Source organism: Xiphias gladius, chromosome 9 (assembly GCF_016859285.1).
Source record: "Xiphias gladius isolate SHS-SW01 ecotype Sanya breed wild chromosome 9, ASM1685928v1, whole genome shotgun sequence".
Classification (NCBI taxonomy): domain Eukaryota; kingdom Metazoa; phylum Chordata; class Actinopteri; order Istiophoriformes; family Xiphiidae; genus Xiphias; species Xiphias gladius.
Window position 1 is genome coordinate 2,446,553 of NC_053408.1, and position 21,411 is coordinate 2,467,963.

Sequence of the window (21,411 nt, forward strand, 5' to 3'; positions counted from 1 at the left end):
GCTGTATGGAGGTTTGTTTTTGTTTGTTTTTTTACTTTGCTGGATTGTGACTTTTACTCCTTGGGGATCTGAAATCTTCCTCCACCACTCTGAAGCCCAACTGGGCAGAACGTACGGCCTCTGCTGACCCATGATGACAGTCGAGACATCAATCATTGCTCCACTGTTCTGGAAAAAATTTGGGTCTGGAGTTTTTACTCTGTCAGGAATCATTAAAAAAAAAAAAAGAATTCTATTGTTGGGACTAAATCAAAGATTTTATTTTGAAGAAACAGAAAAAAGCCCCTAAAATGAATGTTCAAAACCCACGACACGTCCCAAACGAGTTGTCATTCTTATTGCCCGGCTTCTTCAAATAATAATAATCGTTTAATAATTCAAATATGAAGAATAGTAATAAGTGGGAGAATAAGTGTGATTGCTGCTGTTGCTAAAGGCCTGAATGTTTACACGAAAACCTGTTTTGACCAAATTGTTTTCCACACGCAGATGAATTTACTGAACTCAATCCAATATTCACCGATCAAACGTGGCGAGAGGAACTTCTGCGTAACTACGGTGCCTCGAACGGCCAATTCACCCCCAGGTTCACACACCATTCAAGACGTATAGCTTCACGAGTCTATGCAGCACACCCACGACTCAACGCCGCCCCGTCCATCCGGTTAGGAGGAAAATCCTTCTGATGCCTGGGAGCCATCTTGTGGTAAAGGAGAACCTATATTAGCTCTTTATCAGAGGAAATACCGTTGAGTACTTTAATCATATTACATCAGATAGTTATCACAACAAGAAAAAAAAAACAACTTATAACCTTTAGATGCATGATATGATAATACGTCAGAAGAGATATAAGAAGCAGTCCAGTGAATAAAGGTGAATGCATAAATAAATTCCACCCTGGTGGAATTGCTTTTCCCCCAAAAGATACTGCACAGTTCAGGAGAGTAGTGGAATCTTGGTGGTGTGTCAACTGTCTCACGGTTGAGAGCTTCGTTCTCCTGCAGACTAACCCCAGGCAATCTAGAAACGTTCAGGTGATACAACTGCACCCGTGACAACAAGAACTTCCCAACATGAGAGGAGACAAGGTAAGAGCTCACCTGCAGCAACACACTTTAGAGCACATCCATGCACTTTCTACTCTGCTGGTCATGATCATTAAAATCCTGTGGAAAACACAACATCGCACCAAACCAAAGAGGATTATGAGGCTGTGTCTCAGAGCTTCAGCATCTCCGGTTCACACTTCAGTCCTGTGAGCCCGCAGGCTTCTTGATTCTCCGAACTACCACCCTGCTTCTCCTCCCTTGAGGTCGACCTCCAGCGCCGGTCGCGGCAGCCTCCGCCTCTCCCGGCAGCGGCCCCGGGGGTCTGGGTGCACCTCGGGCCGGCGCAGGGGTCCTTCCTGACCGCACATCGTCCACGAAGGCCTCCACCCTTTCGAACTTGGCCGTTAGCTCAACCAGACGCTCTTTCAGAGCGTTAAACTCCTTGTAGAGATCTCCGAGGGCGTCTGACAGGGGCTGGATCCTGAGGGATGGACCAGTCAAAGAACATTTTCTCTTCTTAGTGTCACTAAAAGCAACTTTCATCTACACTGACAAAGTCACAGAAACGTATCTAAGAAGAGAACTGTCTCAGTTAGGTCAACTTAAGTCACCTTCCATAGTCAGGCAGCACAGTGTTGTGGTCATGTAGGAGCAGATCTTTGACCTGCGTCGTGATGGCATATTTCCAGTTGTCCAACACCAGCGTGAGGTTGGCACATCCTCTGGTGCTCGCCCTCTCTGCTGCGGGTGAGTACATGCAGAAAGGACCGAAATGAAAAACAGAGCAGGTGAAGTTCCACCATCAACGAGAAGACATGGCTTTTTAATCTGTGTATGAAATCATGATTTAAATAACAAACAGGCTCCGAATGATTTCCACCGGTGGAAGAAGCACTTAATTCAATTCAATAACAGCACAATGGGAAATGACTGCAGTTCCAGTAAAAGCTCTGCATTCAGTTTATGAGAGAAAAGTTAAAATATTAGCAGTAAAATGAAGTCAAGCAGTCAAGCGAGTAACTTCTGCCACCGGGGCACAATCGTGTGTTTCCATCGCGTTCTGATCGGAACGAAGAAAAGGAAGAGGATGAAAGTCAGAAATGACCAGAGAAGACTGAAAGAGGGAAACAAGGTGGAACAGAAGGGAGGACGAGCAGAGGGAGAAAAAGGGAAGGGAACACCGACAGGAAAAGAAGGAAGGAAAGAAAGAAAGAACACGTAGGAAAAAATAACAGGAGGAAAGAAAGGTATCAGTTAGAAATTTACCTCAGTACAAAATCTGCAGTTACCTGTAACTCCAACCATCAAAGTCAGAAAGTTTTTAGATATCTATATTCTATAACGATAATTATAATAATAATGATATTAATATACTGCATGCATAACAAAGTGCTTTACATCGAGGCAAATCACGATGAGGATTTACTATAAAATAGGATACATTTCCATTTAAAAAGACAAGATAAGTGTCTTTAAGTGTCTTAAAAGGTCTAGTTTACAGTGACCGAGTCCTGTTAACTCAACAACATTTCAGTGACTATATTTTAAAGTGTGTATAGGACCTGCCTCACACTGAAATGTTCTTAAAACAACACTTACATGTAACGTGGACAAAGAGTTTTTAAGTCGTCAAGACAGAAATTCACCTGCAAATCAGCAAACGCTCTGACTGGGACCGAGAAATGAAGGGTTTCCCTTTGAAATGCAGCGGAGGAAGAGTAGGAAATACCCAAAGAAAGCACCCGAACCTCAAAATGACTCGGGTATATTGCTGCTAACCTTCATTCCTGAAATCCAGCTCAGGTCTCTGGGTTATTTTCTGTTTCTGAGCAGCACACAGAGTCACCGACAAGACGAACAGAACTCCACCCGGCTTCATCTTTCAATCTGCATCTGGAAACAAACGCACAGAAACGCCTTTTACCGTGAGCTGCGTCCGCAAAGGGCAGGTAAAACTACTGTCTGACAGATAAAGCAACAACTTCAGAGCTAAGTTTTCACTTACAGCAATTAAAATGGAGAAATCCTACCTGCAGGGACAGACGGAGGTCCACCAATCCTGTGAGGAAAAAACTGACCCTTTCTTTAGAGCAGCTTATTATCTGAAGAGGAGGGAGGGTCCTCAGTCTCGAACCCATCTGAGGCTCACGCACACCGAGCATCATATATCAGGATTGCACTTCAAAGCCAGGCGCAAACCTCTTCAAACTTTTCACCTCGTATCAGGAGGTCCGTCTTAACCCCGAGTCTCGGGAGCACCGAAACTAGACGGGGGTATAACAGACACGGTTGAACCCACGTTTAACGGGGCAGAGCATGAAAATGTACAGTCAGGGCCATAAGCACTTCTGCCTCGGCACACCACCACAATGGGTCCGAAACGAAGCCGTCGGGAAGCGACTGAAGTGTCGACTCTCAGCGTTACTTCAAGGGGTTTCACAAAAACATCACGTTAACCGTTTAGGAATTACAGCCATTGTTGTACATTGCCGCTCATTTTCAGAGGCTCAAAAGTAATTGGACAACTGACAACTGATCCCTTTCGTGGCTTAAAAAAATGGCTGTAATTCCAACACTTCAAACACACCCTGATGGCTTCATTTCAAATCCACTGTGGTGGCGTGCTGAGGCAAAATTACCAAAAACTGTGTCCCAGTCCAGATGCTAACGGACCTAACTGCATATGAAATGTACACACTGCAATTTGATCTCAGTCCCCCGGGACCCTCAGCGGACGTGTCTCATGATTTATGTCCCCCGTAGACATTCCTGTTCTTCATCTGCTTTCCATCTGTAGTCCTGGAGGGGGACTGACCAGGGTCTGTGGTGATGGGGCCCACTCACACTGGACTCTGCCTGCTCTGATCACTCATAAAACGATCAGTCATACTGGGTAGACCCTTACAGACCCCGAACATACCAGCACAGGGGGGGGTCAATTGATTGTGGTATTAATGGTTGTTTATGGTCAACTGTATGAAAAACGTGATTTCTGTGCAAAACTAATAAAAATGTAAGACGAAAGGTTCAAGCAGATCTCCAGAAATATAAAATCCCCACTTCTTTTAAGTCGGCCGATATACTTGGTTATACTTGGAGCACCGACTGCTGGCTCCAGTTCATCCCAAAGGTGGGCTCTGTGCAGGACGGTCACGTTCTTCCACACCCAACTGGGAAAATCACTTCTTTATGGAGCTGGTTTTGTGCACGGGGCCACTGTCACTAAAGCAAGACCAGCATATCAGGAGATATTAGCTTTCTGCAGATGCAGCATATTGGTATCCGTGTATCTGCTTGGCCGATAAGTTACAAGAAACGACGGCACAGAAATGGCAAATTTGGTTTCACCACCACATGGTTCTATTTACACGCTGCAGATTTATTCCAAGCAGACAGCCAACAAATCAAAGACATTATCCGCAAAAGGAATTATTTGCTGTTTTTTTATTTTCAAATCCAGGTGAACAGCATACAACTTTCAGGGTCCTCAGGTAGCTCAGTGGAAAGAGAGGACCTGCGCTAACTCCAAGAGCATGCTTGCTCAGCAAACGGCCCCTGGATCAAATACAAAAGGAAAAGGTCACTGCCATCCGCTAGCATGACATCAGATAAATTGCTCTCAAAGAATTCACAGGGTGGGGGGGGTGGGGGGATGGGAAATTATATCATTGGGCAAAAAAAAAAACAAAAAAAACAAAAACAAACCAAAAAACAACTTTTTTTTTCTCCAAACATCTTTAAATGAATCTACAACTAAAAATATATTCTCACTTCATCAATGGAATTACTGTCAAGCTCTTACAAAGAAGCACTCATCTCATAAATAGCTAAATCTGCAGCCCACAACTCGCCCTCTTAACCCAAGAGGCCCGTTTGCCCGTCAGCAACCCCCGTTTAAGTCGACAGCATTGAGTGAGTCGATCAGTTTTCTTCCCATTTAGATCATCCTTTTTGCAAAAAGAGCCCACGAAACCATTTCATGTAACAGTGCACAAAGTTATGAGGAAAAAAAAACAAACAAAAACAAAACACCCCAAACTTAACTTGAAAGTAGTGACAGAAGTTTAGAGAAAGCTGTCAGTCTGCCTCAGTCGTCAACAGTCAGCAGCAAACATATCGAGGATGCGGATTAAAAGAGATTCTAGTGCAGTCACGAGTGTTCAAATGATGCAACTATGGGAAATGTGCAGTTTGTTTGCTTTTTGTTTTAGAATCACTGTCATCAGCTTTTGTAGTAAAGAATTTTTAAAAATCTGTTGTATTTATAGTATATCTCGTTTTGTATGAGCACTAGAAAAACTGTAAAGGCATTCAAGTCATGCAAAGTAATTTTGGTCACATACCTCAAATGCACCTTAGAACTACGTCGGCTTTTCAGATGGTCTTTGAGATGCTGCTAAGCTTTTACATCTGGACCACAGGTGAACGTACCAAAATCCTTAATCCTGTCACCACATTAGCTTGAAAAGGTCCCTGCTCAGCTGAGTATGGACAATATCCATGTGCTCTGAAACGTTAGAAATGTTAACATCGTCAGCGTGGAGCGGAAACAAAAGAAAGAGTTTGTCGCCAGACATTAATGATGTGCAACCAGAACTGAACTTTCATGACTTAAATGATCTCGTTGAAGTTTTGGTCCCAATATTAGTCTCGGAAAAAGAAATCCAGAAGAAACTAAAAAGTGGTAAGAAACAGTTTTAATCAACGATCCTAATATGCCCACTACTGACTGTAAAAAGGTGTCTAGGGTTAGTTCACCAAAATTAAAAAAAAAAAAAAAAAAAAATTCCTTCTTACATTAGAGGTATCCATCCATGTAGATGGTCTTGGTTTTATTAGTCCAGGTTTTGAGAAGTTTCTTTCCCTGATATTTCTCCCTCCTCGTGTCGACTTATCGACGCAACTTTCTGCATATGAAAACTACGCTAAAGTGAATTTTTTAAATGTTGCGAGCGTCACAAATGAAATTCCATTCACCTCCATTGTATGAGTTTGGAAGCAGAAATTCCACAGCTAGAGATAGGTGGGAAACGGTGCATTTTTTGGTGTAATTTGGGTGAACGAACTGTTTACGGCTTTTTAGTGCTATCAAGGAGAGTTAAGTGCTTTTCATATATTTTTCAGGCTCAGCCTCTTCTATACCACTGACATCTGTAGCTCTGCAAAGTGGAGAAAACATCCATCTGAACTTGCATGCTGAACATCATCCATGCCTCATCTGCTGCTGGATGAAGCTCGGGGTTTTTGCTTGAAAGTACAGAGAATATTTATCGGCAGAACCAAACACAAAAGGATGCTTTTTTCAAGGCCTTTTTAAATGCCCACCATCATCATCCTGTCTGCAGATGTACAGCACAGACATCAGATGAGGCAAACGATGTGTTAGGCGTCTTTCTCTCCCCGCGTTGACCTGCGACCTCTTGCACTCTGAGCGGCAAAGTCTTTGAAGACTGAGTGATGGAAAAACCCACAGGGGCCCATCAGCAGAGGAACACTGGTCATGGTCTGACTCCTTTGGATCAGTGCCAGCAAGAAAACAAAACAAGGAGTACCACAGGAAGGGAGCGACGGAGAGGAACGTGGCGAGCACCAGTTGTTTCTAGAAGCACCTCACGTCTAATACAGTGCGAGTCAGTAATCGTGACGACGACGACGACGACGACGATGGATGGTGTCCTTGGGCATTTTATCAGGAACAGAACATACAGCTGATAAAATAAGCTACATATTGAACCTGCTCAAATTCGTACCACGGAATCCAAAAGCTACGGTTCCAACAAACCGGGGAAGGATCTTAAGGAACTACTTCAAGCTGGTGGGACATCGGTCCAAACGGTAATCATCACCAAGAGCACGGGTTACGTCTGCAATCAGTGGAGGTGGGTTACGGGTGAGTAGCTGTTTGCATCTGCCTTTGCAAATCCGGGACTTACTTACAAACATTTTTAAAGTTATTTAATACTGAAAATAAAATCTACTCAAGAGGAGAACTCCGGAGCTCTTAGCGTTTTCAGGTCTGGGATTTGACCGATGATTGTACTTTAAGGGGCTTGTCAAAGAGACAAAGACCTATAAAAACCTGACTGAGCAGTCCACGCTGAAGATGCAAAAGTTGAAGGTATCGCTACAATCAGATAAAAAAAAAAAAAACAAAAAAACAAAACAAAACAAAAAAGACGCTTAATTAAATAACAGTTTCATTCCTCAAATGTATTTATACACAGCAAGATTTTCCAGAAGACGCAGTGAGAGTTAGAGGGCCACTGATGTGAGAGAACATCCAAACACTCAAGTCCTTGCTGTTGTCCTGAGTCACAGCAGGATTTACTTGAGCCACGAAGGGGTGATTATTTCAGGGCGGCGGTGGGTAGAGGGAAAAGGGCCTCGGCCAAAGGTGCTTTACTTAAACCTACCCCACCACTCATGAGAGCCGTTGTGACGAGGGACACAAAAAAAATCAGTCTGGTTTTACTTTATTTACTCAATGAATTCGATGTAAACAAGTGCATCCCTCTGGTCGTCACAGCAGCCTGTGAGATGGGGAGGACAGACGCTTCAAAGTGAGGCGAAAGGAAACAAAACGGGCATCCAAATCTCACAGCTGGTCCTGGCGCGGTGATGCCATTGGCGAGTTAAGAGGAGGGCTGCATGGGGCTGTGTAAGATCAGGACAGGGCGTGTTAGCGGGGTGGAGGCTGGGGGATTTTAACTGCGGGGCAGGCTGCACATTTCACAGTGCTCTGTGCCTGGCTGGTTCATGAAGGTGCAGTGGAGGCAGGACCACATGGCTGAGGAGGAGGCCGGGACAGAAGGGCCACCCATGGCCCCATAACCCAGAGAGCTGGAGGGTTGCCCACCCACCGTACCTGGAAGGACAGGAGAGGGATAACAGGATATTAGGGCAGCAACTAATGAACATTTTCATCATACAATAACCCTGAGCTATAGAGGGGCTGGGAGGTGGATTTTGTTATCTTTGGACAGAGCCAGGCTAGCTGTTTCCCTCTGTTTCCACTCTTTGTGCTAAGCTAAGCTAACCAGCTGCTTGCTGTAGCTTCCCATTAACCATTGGGACAGGACAGCGGTATCAATCTTCTCATCTCATTCTCTGTGGAAAGAGAATAAGCGCATTTCCCAAAATGTCGAACTATTCCTTAAGACACCTACTATGGCCAGCTATAACCTACATGCATTTTTGCCTGAAAATTACCTTTTTGTGGAGACTTTATTAACTCAGTTTTCGGCATAAAGTCTTTCTACACATTATGTCAAAACAAAACGTTGGAATAATCACATTCAATTGATTTTTCTCTGAGACCTAAGCCCAAGAGTCCCAAACCCAAAGATATTTGATTGGGATATTTAACAACAGAAACGCACCAAATTGTTGCATTTGAGATACTGAAACCTGTGAATATTTAACACTCTGGCTTGATAAATGACTTAAATGATCAGTATATCGATATTAGATATTGTTGTCAATTTTTTGTTGATTAAACTCAGATTGTGCCAGGTTGAACTGAGTCAGAGTATGTGACCGTGCCCTCATTGATCTGCAGTGACTTACTGCACAGCTGCTCGATGGTGGCCCACTGCTCTGACTTCTTCCAGGTCTGTGCCAGATCCTCATTAGAAGTCTTTACTGCATCTAGTAGCAGCCCGATGCTGTCCTGCAAAAACAAACACAAACTCTGATCTATCCACTAGACGATGACAGATTCAGGAAAGTGAAACGAAAAGCCTTTTGTCTTCTAAATCTGGATTTTATAGAAGATATGCAAATCTGATCAGGCAGCTCATTATTATCTAAACACCGAAAAACATTTTTTTTTTTTTTTTATCAAGTACTCTTTGATCGCCACGATGGGTCAGGGGCCGGTTTGAAAATCTAATGAGCATGAACAAAGGGTCTAAGAGAAAACATCCTCACACCAGTAACCACTTCCAGATTGGGGAAGAATGTGGCCATATTCTAAACCATTTTTCTGCATTACAAATGGAAAACAAATGGAAAACCCGAGAAGGAGAGGCTTTGAAGTGTTGACTTACTCTCAGAGGCATGACTTCATTGGTGACGAGGAAGAGGAGCAGATGGAAGTCTGACACGATGTCCAGGAATGCAGTAGAGGTGCACTGGGACAGGTATGTTGCTAAACTGTGGAAGTCCTGCAGACACACAAATAACAGAAACACAAGATGTATAACTTTCTCTGACCTCCGGAGAGGATGGACTCCAAAGGTGACCTTAATTTTCCCAGGAACCGAGCTGTGACTGGTCATGTCAGGTTGAAATACAGGCAGAGATAAAGGCGAAAGTGGACCGAAGAAAGACAAGAAAAACATAACACTGTGGCTGCTGTAACTATGAGATTCCTGCCTTTGCAGCAAATATGCTCAATAATTACAAAATTCTGTGGACCTCAGTTCTCCAAAGCATCTGATGGTTATCTAGATCAGTGAAATTGGCAATTTCAGACACAAAAAAGTCTAAATATAAAAAGTGTATACACAAAAAGCTCTTATTCAAAATGTCGTCTTATGCAGACTCAGAAAAGATGAACAATTTCATCTCATTCATCCAGTACAGATAAGATTTACAACATGTTACTGCCAGTCAAGCTCATTTAAAAAAAAAAAAACCAAACAAACAAAAATGTCAAAAATAAGCATCTGACAACACCAAACCTGCGTTATTTACATGGTGTATCGTGTTAGCCGGCAAGCTAGTCACCAATCCATCCAAGATTCAACTGGGCTTTGCTACCGTAAGTTAAAACCGTTTACATCCTTCACCATGAGGACAGGATGGTGGATAAGCTGCGTGCACTCATGGCTCAAAGGTTTTTGTCTGCTTTCTATTTCTACACCTTTGCACTAAACAAAATACCATATGGACTGTAAATAGAAAATTGTTGGATTTATTGGAAGACATGTAGGTTTTTGCTTTTTCACTTAAAATGGCAGCTGCTCCCCCTGTTTCCAATCTTTGTGTTTGGCTAGACTAAACATGACATACTTCTCTCTATTGGACGCACATTGATCTTCTCATCTGACTCTGGGTAAGATGACAAACAGGTAGATCTCCCAAATTTTAGACTGTTCCTTTACCCACAATAATCCACTAACTACTGTATATTTGATAAGATGTATATCAATATATGATTTGCTGCTCTTTTCGGTCATCATTTCATCCCTTCACTGAGACAGGTGAGCAGGTGAGGATCGACAGAAGTCTGTCCCGGAATCGCTTACTTGTGTCTCTCCAAGGATATCACGGTTCTCAATGGGAAAGCGTTGTGTGGAGCAGAAGGTGTACTGAGGATCCTTTGGAAAGGTGGTGGTAATCTTTAAAGACAACAAACAAATAAATTAGACCAATAAAGCCTAAATGCATACGTGTGCTGCCCATGTAAAACAACGCATCTTACTCACATCTATAATAAGGTATTCCACAGGAAGAGGCCGGGAAAGAAACGTGACATCATTGCCGAATTTGTCTTTGTCCTTTTGGATGGAGAGAGGAAATTGATAGTAGGGTCAGAAGCAAAGAAAAATCTCAACATCTGGATCCAAACCTCTGGATGAACTGACTCATAATACCTGGCCCCAATTACAAAGTATCTGGTTGTCACTGTTCTGCTTAGACGACAAGCAGTCCAAAAGTCTGTGTAACGATCAGTCACTATGTAATCTCAAAAACATAAACCATATACCATTACAGATTATGCATGGTTACATTTTAACAGACTGTTGCTACATGCATGACATCTTACCTTGTAGAAGACGTCTGGCACGTACTGCTCAGGGCTGGACTCCTTAGCGTAGCCCAACTCGGGAGCGTCTTTGCAGGGCAACAGGCACTCGTCTCTCACCAGGGCCATGCACTGATTGGACACTTGGTATCCTTCAAAGTGAACCTGATTATCTGGACCACCTGCACACAAGAGCACAGAGACAGACAAATGTAACATTTGTTGGATGAGGAATAATGTCGATGGTAACTGACTGAATACAAGCTGTTGAGAAGAGCTATCTTATACCTGTTTGATTTGACAACGTTCACATCAGTTAAACCTTTAAAGAAATGCATGACACAGTCTGTCATGAGGAAATATGCACCGATGTTGTTGTTTATTTATTCACTTCATAACTTAATTTTAATTATTCACAAAACAGGGTGGCTTTTAACGTGATTTCCGCATGATTTCCGCTTTACATATGTAGCTCGTTTGCGAACAGACTAAATCTTTACACAAGGGGAAGTAAAAACAGACGGACTTTGTCCTGGCTGGCATCAGATGTTTACCCATGACATCATCTTTGGCTGCCAGCACCTCATTAATGCAAATGAAGTGATGAGGTCACCACTGTGCTTTGTGCTTTTGCGCACTTGTGGAACAAATATAAGAGGTCTTGTAAGTTTACAATGGAGGGAAGTGTAAACACTTGGCACTGATCTAACAGACCAAAAAGTGGTCTCAGAGAACATGTGGCTTGTATTACACTGTTCCATTGGCTTCAAAATGACTGCATACACTGAGAGGAATTTAAAAAAAACAAAAAAAAAAACAACGAAGACAGGCACCTCACAAGCCTGGGCTGAATTAAGAGAAAATTAACATTTCTGTAAACTGCAACTACGTGGTCAGGAAAAGGTGAAGCTACTCAGTACCATGTGTTTTGCAATTACACACGAGAAGCCTTAAAGTTAGACAGTGAAAAAGTACATAAATACTTAACCATTTTAAAATATGCTGTTTTTGACCGAGTTTCAACATTCTGCTCAGTGCCCTCTGTGAAATCAAAAAGAAAACACACGTTGCTATTTCCCCTCCTGTCATGCTGTTAGTACAGGCCACCTCTCCTGCTTCACATGACTCGTAATGAGATTTTACTAACAAATTAAGGGCTTTGCTACAGGAAACTGTTTGGACTGATGGTTTTTTGTTTTTTTTTTGTTGTTTTTTTTTAACAAAGAATTTACAGTTATAGAAAGTTTTTGCAGCCATCTCTTCAGCCTCAGGGTGAACAAAAACATACCTGTTGCCACCACAGTCACAAATTTGGAGCCAAAATGTCCATCTCGAGAAAGTCTGCAGGGATTTGAATGTTGATTCTGGAAGTATCCTGCTGTGATGCACTCCTCTGCGCTCAGGTAGTGTGAGTCCTAACAAGTGTGAGAACAATGATAAAACATGGAGGACATTACCATATTACTCAGACGAACAGATTGTCTTTGAGTGAGCTGCATCCTCACCTTGTTTCTCGTGTAGCGGACAGTGCCTATCCTCGTATCCTCAGAGAGCAGGTCTGTGAAGATCCAGCCCACCTGAAAATCAGAGAAAAATCAGAGTGAAAATACCCCAACGTCACAAACTCAAATGCATCCAAAAGTAGTACAGAGGACAGAGGGCAGAAAAACAAAATGCCGTTCACACACAGCACAGAACATCCTGCATGTAATGAAAGAATCTTTTTCAGCTTTGCAGAGAAACATCAATCTGCCTTGAAACTTCAAAGTTTGTCACACTACCTGAGTGCAAACTGTCAGTGCTCACTGTGGAACCAAGATTAAAAAAAACAAAAAAAACACACCATTTCTAAAGCCAAAAGGAGAGACAGTGTCAAACAGAGCAGCCAACCTTGCACAGGCCCAGTTTGGCAGCAATTTCATCCACAGCTGCAGCTTTGGGATCCTCCAACAGTTCCAGGCTGTTCTGAGTGGCATTCTGTAACAGAGCAAGGAAGACTGTTGAGTGTACCTTAAAGGAAGGCAAAACTCAAAAAGGGTGGCTGATACAAGAGGATAAATTACAAGCATGGATGTTTAAACAAATTTGAAAAATATTCTCTAACAGAGTAACAAGGACTTCTAGGTGTTGCATGGATGAATGGACAGATTATATTTAAAATGCCAGGCAAGTGAGAGACAAGGACAGAGAAGTGATACTTAGCAAGAATCTCTCACCTGTGGGGGTTCGTAGATGGCAGCCACCTCAGCTCTGATGCCCAGAGGGATGTCCTTGTGCTCAGTGTACCTGCCGTACAGGTATCCCATCCTCTGACTGCCCGTCTTCCTCCAGAAGTCCAGGAAGCGGTCAGCAATGGTGTGATTCTCAAACATGATATTGTCCACGTGTCTGTATTTCTGAGAGCAGAAGAGAATTCATTCAACGCTATTTGGAATTCATGTGTGCCTTGGGGCAAGAAGCTGTGGCTGAGGAGGCAGAGTTCACAAATCGCAGGGTTGGCACTTCAATCTCCAGTTCCTCCATGTTGAAGTGCCCTTGGGCAAGACACTGAACACCAAATTGCCCCTGATGGTCAGGCCATTGCCTTGCATGGTTGCCATCGGTGTGTTTGTGAATTTGGATAAAAGCACAATATTAAATGGAGCTATTTACCATTTTGATTATTTCGGAGGGAGAAATTGTTTTGTTTTCACACACACACAAAAAAAAAAAAAAAAAATGTCTGTGCTGTGGATCAATTGTACAACACATGTTCACAGTGACACTGTTCCTTATCTATAATCAAATCCATCAACACACTACTTTGAAATTCCAGTCATGCACACACATCAGTTGAAATCTTACTCGCTTATTGAACGTGCTGATGCTTTATGACATGCCCTTCAAGCGTGCTGTTTGTACCTCCCCAACAACTGAAGAGAAGTATGTGGGCCTGGTCTGAAAACCTAATATTGTTTTTCAAGCATATTTTGATGGAAATGGATTGTTATCATTTGTAAATAAATCTGTTGCTAGCAGACCTAAATTATTTTTTTTCTACTCATCCTAATAATTCCAGACAAAAATACCTGAGAATATCTTAAATAAGTTTCTATGGACATGTAGGTAGCAAGGACGGCATAAAAAAAGAAAAAGAAAATCAGGAATGAAACATTGCAGTAACAGGTGAAAAATAAATTGTTACACAGCAGAACAATGATGATCTGAATGGTTCCTTCTTCCTCCTTGAAATTAATTTCCACGGTTAACTCATGTCACTTACCGGATCATTAGAAACTCACAGCATTGTTATGTTATCTCTAACACTCTTTGCTACTGGTTGCTTGAAAGTGGTCATCAACTTGCACTCCCTGAAAGCGTCGCTGTCACGGGCATATATACCTGTCTGTTCAGTGTAATAGCACTGGGCTGGCACTTGGTGCAGATCCCCTCTGGCCAGGGAGGGTGGCCCTCACAGCCCGACTTGATCTTACAGCTGATGTTCTCTAGAGCTGCGAATTTCCCTCTGCAGGAGGTAAGAACAGTGTTAGAACCTGAAAAATAGGAATATGTGTATTTCTACTGGAGAAATTAAAAACTTCTTCTCACTTATCAGCTCCACCGGTCAGCTTGCGAAGGTATGCATGGAATGACATGTGCTTCACTGGTGGGTCGAGGTGATTCAGGTAGTCTTCGTCAAAAGGCTGAAAAAAGAAAGAAGCCAGATCCTCAGTAAGTTAAGGGGTAAAACTGTCTCACAGTAATGGCGTTAGCATTAAGATCTTTCAGCGCAAGAAACCAAACAAATATGAATTTTCTTACCTCTAACGGTACACAGTGCACACATTTGCCAAGGGCACCATGGCGACATCTGTAACAAGAAGAGGATTGTTAGGGATCTGAGATCTATATTTAAATGCAAATCCTTGGGGTAGAGAAAAAAAAATCACTGGTTTCTTTCTTACAGCTGTGGATCTCTGTTCCTGTATATCTTGCCGTCTTGTTTGGCCAGATATTGATCGATCTCATCCTCCTGGACCTGGGGTGCTGAGAAGGACCGAGGGATCATGGAGGACGATGAAAATGATGATGAGATGGATGGTAGTGACGAAGATGTGTGTGGGGTGGCCGTGTCCATAACCTCTCCGGAGGAGGTGGGGGATCCTGAAGGGAACAGAAAGAGCATGTCGCCATGCCTAAAAAAATAAAATAAAGAGAAATAAGATGATTAAAGCGTCACTGTAGTTTGTGTCAAAGAATACAGACAAAAAATTAAACAAGTGGCAAGAAATCCCAATCGTTACTAAATTCGCACATATTAATAAACAGGGAGTAACCAACAGCATATAAATTAATGTAACTTTTACTCAATCATCTTATACGAACATTAATCTTTTGTATTACTCTTTGGCTGAAATGCAGATTTGAATGTCGATGGTGTCGTTTTGATGAGCTATGATCAATAATTGCACCTGAGGTCTGAGCAAAATGTGTAATGCAGGCTTCTTTTTTTTTTTTTGAAGCAGATACACCTTCTAGCAGCCACAAGCATGATTTTAATTTGAAAACTAGACTTGAAAACTGACTTTTTAAAATTCTGAATCTGACCCTGGTTGTTGGCGATGAGCTGTGAAATCTACACTGTAATGATGCTCAAAAGCCATTGGCTTCTACTTACTTGATCTTAAGCAGGCTGAGGGTTTTGTTCTGGGAAAGGATCTCTCCGGTCTTGTTGCGGTTCAGGTAAACAGAAAACCCGTTGGAATTGAACCCAAACTCTTTGGCCACCTGTGGGAGAAGTGGTTGTAGTTTGCTGATTAGAATGAGCAACAACATTGTGTCATTAATACTAAAATCAAAATACCACTAACTTTGTACACCATGAAACTTTTGATGTTGAGAGGGTCTGAGTGTGAGCTTATGATTAGCATAACGTCTCGCAAGATTTGCTCTTCCTCGGTATCAATTCTAGGAATCAATGCAGATCAACGTATGCCAATGAAGAAGATGTGTGTGCAAAGGGTGTACACTTCCGATCGCAGTCGCCCGATCAAAGCAGATTAGCAAAGAGCCTCTTGGCACGAGAGAAACTCAGCTTGTAAGAGCACCTCTTATGGTGGTTGTAGATCGAGCCAAATTAAGCTATTAAGAGCAGTCTGAGCTGGAAGAGTATGCCGTGGCACTTCACATCACATATCAGGCGGCCTGATGCTGATGGTTTGCCTGTACGTCACTCGAGGTTTACTGAATTCAACAGCCATTAGTGATCTTTTGAGTAGTACTGCTGCAATAACAACAGGACAGGGATCTTGGCATTAAAACGAAATTCATTATTGCCCCTTTTTACAGCAGAAATAACTACATCAGCTGATCATTATAACCCGTCTGCCAGTGACTGAAAACTTCTGACATTGTGGATCAATAGTGTGCATTACAGCTAGAACTGTGTGTATTTTTATTCATCTTTAAAGGGTGATGAAACTAAGCAAAGAACAGTCTGAAGCACTGAGGTTCTTTGAGCAAAAAATAACTATTTTTCCTCAAGCCACACGAGAGAAGCCAGTGTAAGATGGTATCACTGTGTGCTGGGTGAAACTGTCTACTGTCAAAACTGCATGAGAAAGAGCATCACTTCAAGCGCCTTTTATTCTGTTTCAGCCGCAGAAATATAACCTGCAGGGCTCAGACCGTCTCATACCCTCATACCCGTGATTTTCCATTCCACCCATCACTGGCTGCACGTTAACAGGGAATGAAAACGACTGCTTTCATCGATCTGCAGGCTACACCATCCTGCCTTAACACAGATACATGCATTTTTAATGAGGTGCAGCTGGAATGTTCCGCTGTGAACATTTTGCTGAAATACACTTCTATTTTAGGTTTTTCAGATCCAATGATTCAAATTCATTCGTGGTCATTTTTGTGTGCTGATGTGTGTATAGAGGTCAGATGGAACAAGACTAAGATTGTCTTCACAAAGATGTCCAAATTCAAGACTAAATGTCCATTTATATATTCTATGTGTTCACTATGCCCTTCCATACTCCGAGGTGGAGTAATGCCTGGGCTGTAAACCACCACCCACCAAGCAGCTGTGACAAGTGACAAGTGTGCAAAGCATTGCTTCCACTGCACTCCCTGCACACATGCCGTCATGCCGCATGTCAGTAGTGGAGGTCAACAGAGCGCACAGAGGCAGCGCAGGACTGACCTGCCCTGGTACTTCCTGCACAGCTTCATACATAATTCAACAATAAGCAGACACAAACAAGACCCAAGGAAACACAATGACACTTGTGACAACAATGTATACCTCAGTATTTGCGCTGCTGTAGGGATAAAACCCATTAACATGTTGTGTACATGTTGTACTCTTACAAAAATATATACATCTTACAGTTTAAATACACACTGTGCTTTAACATGCACATATCATCATCATTATCACTGTCAATTATAAATCTAAGCAAGCTGTACATACAGTGTATAGACATGGATACATGCATATACTTTAAATAACCACCCACTTCATGTATATAAAATTACACTACTCATTCAATATTAACTCCAGCACTCTGCACTCTTGCTATACTGTGTTTCTGTTTGACATGTTGTTCATTGTTGCGTTTTATATAATTATATATGTATATGTTTTTTTTTACATTTATATATTCATATACATACACACACACTCACACCTATTTTTTCACTTACTTGTTTGTAAATAATACTTAAATGTTTGTTTACCTATCTTCCTTCAGCTTTCTTGTCCTTGTTTTCAGCTGTATGTATATTGTTAAATATCTGTCTTCTGAAACTGGTTCTTACACACGCGTGCGTGTCCAGTTCTCTGTATGTGTACTGGTACCTGGCCAATAAGGCAGATTCTGATTCTGACTCTGAAATTGATGCATTTGACATTGTGAATGGCCTACTTTGACTGTTACACAGTACCTTCTTCAAAAAAGCAGCAGTGGTCTCCCTCTTGGTGGAAGGAATTTTCTTCATCCCATCTGGGGACTGTACCCTGATGATCTAATGAGACAAAAACAAAAAAGTCCAACTCAAACATCACACACAAACTGCTTTCAGTGGTCCAGAAAGCTCACGAATAACATGGAGCTAGCAGTTATCCAAAATGCCTCCCCAACACCTGTCAGTCAAATCAAGGGAGCTACAACTGCCCCCTCTCTCTTTACAGTGGTGTCAGTGTCAGGACATTATGACAACGATGACAGTGCAAAAAAGTATTGTTAACGTTTGATTATGAGCCTCTACTTTACACCAGGGAGCTTCTGTATTATGACACGAAGATGTTTGCTTGGAACTGCACGACATTAACTGAAGCTGTCACGCTGTGGGGGCAATCAAAATATCACTTTTAGCGAAACAACAACATCTCGGCTTCCATTACATCCACCGAGCATACCCCAGCTAATGTTTGGCCAATGAGCTGAACACGCCAAATAATACTCCAGACATTATTATTCCTGATATTGCTCCGGTTATGTAGCGTTCCCGTTTTCAAACAGTGCCTCTTTCTATTCGCATGTTGTCAGATAAACACAGACCTGAGATTAGCCGGTTAACTAAACAGGCCCCGGTGACTCTTTGCTAATGTTTGCCAGCTAACGCTAGCTACCAAGCTAATTCTGCTGCCTCATCACTCCGGACTTCGTTTAAGGGGCTAGCTAACAGGTTAGCATTAACACAACCTGCCGTTATACTCACAATATTATCTGCCATGTCGCCCGGGTGCGTTCTCCCGACAGATATCGCCGTGTTAGTAGAAAGACACACGAAATACAAAATCCACGTAGCGTTACTGTCCGTATGTCAACGAAAACTCCATCCCACAACTCAAACACCGGGTGTTGCATACATTGGTGCCCGACCGTTTCCCACCGGTCCCTCACCGAAGTGAGCACGGAGGAAACAACCGCAGGTTCCCCTTTTCTTCTTAATTGCAGTGGCAGGTCACATACCGTGCCTACTGTATTATAGGAGGCAAAGACTCACCTAATGTGAAATGATTGTGGAGAGATTTGAGAAGGGATTTTTTTTTTTTTTTTTTTTACAGTGGAAATAGTTGAATATCTTGGCAGAATGAGGAAAATATGTACAGCAAGCTGGATACAGATATTAAAATAGTTACTCCTGTAAGACTCCACAAAATGAAACTGATGGAGGATCATTTGTGTTGGAAGTGAGAACTTTTCCTACACTGCAGGCTATGTGGGAATCTAAGACCAATCTAGTGGAAGTCCTGAGTCGTTGGTTGGGTTCAGCCATACCTATTATTCCTGGTTTGTCTTCATGAATCGAAAAATGCATTTTCAGTTAACATGGTGGTTGCGATCACAGCCTCCAGAATCATTTTGAGTCACATGGGAAGTAGTTAAAACTCAAAAAGATTTGAAGGACAAGGTAAATGCTGTGCTAGAGATTGCATGTTAGGAGCCTGCTTGATAGATTAAAAACCGTTTGGAATATGGATTCGTTTTTTTCCGGCCTATATAAAGATTGATGGAGAGATTGTTTAGATTTCAGGAACAGCCAAAAGTCGTCAGTGTCCCTAGAGTCTCCTAAGAACTTGATAAAACGGCATTTTCTTATTATGCACCCTGGGCTTGGAAAATTTACAACATAAACCTCACCTGGAAGCGTAGCGTTCATATCAGACATTCAAACACCACGTTCAAAAAATGTTCCATGAGGGATGTAATTAGTGTAAATGCTCAAGTCTAATCTCGCTCACGTTTCTCAGCTCCCTATTTCTTGTTATGCGATTGTTGTAAATTAATGACGTGTGTTCTTAGGCAACTATGTGACACTTTTCATTTTGGTCAGGTCTCTATTGTAAAAGACATCATGTACAGTATCTGATGAGATTTCCAGTTTAAATAAAAGTTACATAGACTAGATAAATGAAATAATCTATATTAAGCCTGTGGAGAAGTTTTATGTTTATAGAATCTCAAAGTCTAAATGGCCCCTTTTCTATGAATGTATCTGTATATGTATCAAACGAGTTGCAGTAATCTTAAAAAGTTCATATCACCCAACCCTACTTTTGATCAAATACTGTGTGAAAGCACCGATAATCAAACCCAAAATGTTGTCACTTATCAATATGGGTGCATATGTGTGTATAGAGTTCACTTATTTATAGTGTACATTTATTTTGACTTTAAACCCGAAATAAAGATCAGTCAGTCAGTCAGTTACTATCAGATTACTGACTCACACTCCGAGGAGCACTTTGATGAATGAATCAATCACTGTTTCTGTGCTCCTCTTTTTATGCTTTTATTTTCTTCCTCATCCTGTAGAGAGGGCAAAGCTCCGTTACACATCTCTTCAGATCTGCTCCTCCCTCTGCCATCCTTCGCTACTACAGTGGGATCATTTGAAGAAAGTCATCGCCAGCTCTTATCCGCGGGGCAACGTCATCGACTTCTTTGTTATTATCTTCTTGATTAGAACAAGGTAAAAGAAATTTGAGAGATTATGGAATTTACGTTATAAATTGAGAGGATGAATGCAGCTTAAGGTGTGAATGCACTGCTCTCATGTTTACTACAGACCGGTACGCTTAACTGTAAACACTATGAAGGGTCAGCGATGATGGAGAGGACAATGGAGATGATGAGATGAAATCAGAAACCAATAAACGTAACACCGAGTGATGGATGAGAGAAGACGGACAATGAGGAAAACGTGTAAAATGTTCTGCCGTACAAGATAACAACAAATGAGAGCTAAAGTAATGAGCTTAAAAACACAAATATAAACACACAGGGCACCACAGTGTTGTGTGAAAGTATGAGAAATAAACATGCAGTAAACATTAAATACATAGTTTCATATACATTAATATTATACAAGGGAGATATACAAATAGAAGACATATGAAACTAACGTTAACACAAGCAAACACAGATATGGAAGATAATGTAGCCTCTCGGCTAAAATGGGTTGTTAGTGGGCAAATGAAGAGCGAGACACACTACTGCTCTTCCAAATCCCAGATTGGTACGTTGCAGGGAAGGAATTCTGGTTCCCTGGAGATTTTTTCACGGCTGAGTTGGTTTCTTTCTTAATATTTGTCATAAAAATAAGGTCAAAGGTTGTTTATTATAAGCCCTTTTTCCCCAAAAGTACTTACTCACATGTATCAAACACTAGCAGACTTTCAATTATTATGAGGGTAGAAATTTTAGAGACTAAAAAAACTAGATAAAAGGGTGAAGATTGGGCGCCGTTAAAGGATGGTCAAAACAGAGGGAGAGGAGGGATATCTGATGATGAGCGATTAACGTTATCCGCTGAGCAAATGCAAGCTGGTGTCCGGTCTCTACAGAATACGGGTTTTGTATTTTATATGTTGGCCGTTGATGGAAAAAGCCTCTGAGATGGGGGAAGAGGCGCCGAAGCACATGAAGTTGGAACCCACCCACTTCACGGGTTTGTCACTTAAACTCACTTTGAGGCTGCCTTGCTTGCGTAAGTTTCATGTTGTGTCCGGTAGAAGAATAGAAAAGAAGAGGAAAGGAGAAAAGAGCAGGATAGCAAGAGAGGAGGAAAAGATGCTGGTAGTTTAGAGTAACAGTGCAGATCTAGTGA

At 41.9% G+C, this 21,411-nt stretch overlaps 1 protein-coding gene across 1 annotated transcript; it reads right to left on the reverse strand.

Moving 5' to 3' along the window:
- Window positions 1-4,720: 4,720 nt before the first annotated feature.
- On the reverse strand, window positions 4,721-18,729 carry nploc4 (NPL4 homolog, ubiquitin recognition factor). Its single transcript, XM_040135439.1, has 17 exons — window positions 18,517-18,729; window positions 17,740-17,820; window positions 15,461-15,570; window positions 14,748-14,978; window positions 14,605-14,653; window positions 14,392-14,486; window positions 14,185-14,308; window positions 13,020-13,199; window positions 12,694-12,780; window positions 12,309-12,380; window positions 12,092-12,218; window positions 10,825-10,985; window positions 10,484-10,555; window positions 10,304-10,396; window positions 9,101-9,217; window positions 8,619-8,721; window positions 4,721-7,917 (listed from the first exon to the last, which is right to left on the reverse strand). Exons 1-17 carry the CDS (start codon window positions 18,529-18,531, stop codon window positions 7,757-7,759), a joined length of 1,878 nt encoding a protein of 625 aa, XP_039991373.1. The 5' UTR covers window positions 18,532-18,729; the 3' UTR covers window positions 4,721-7,756.
- Window positions 18,730-21,411: the final 2,682 nt, after the last annotated feature.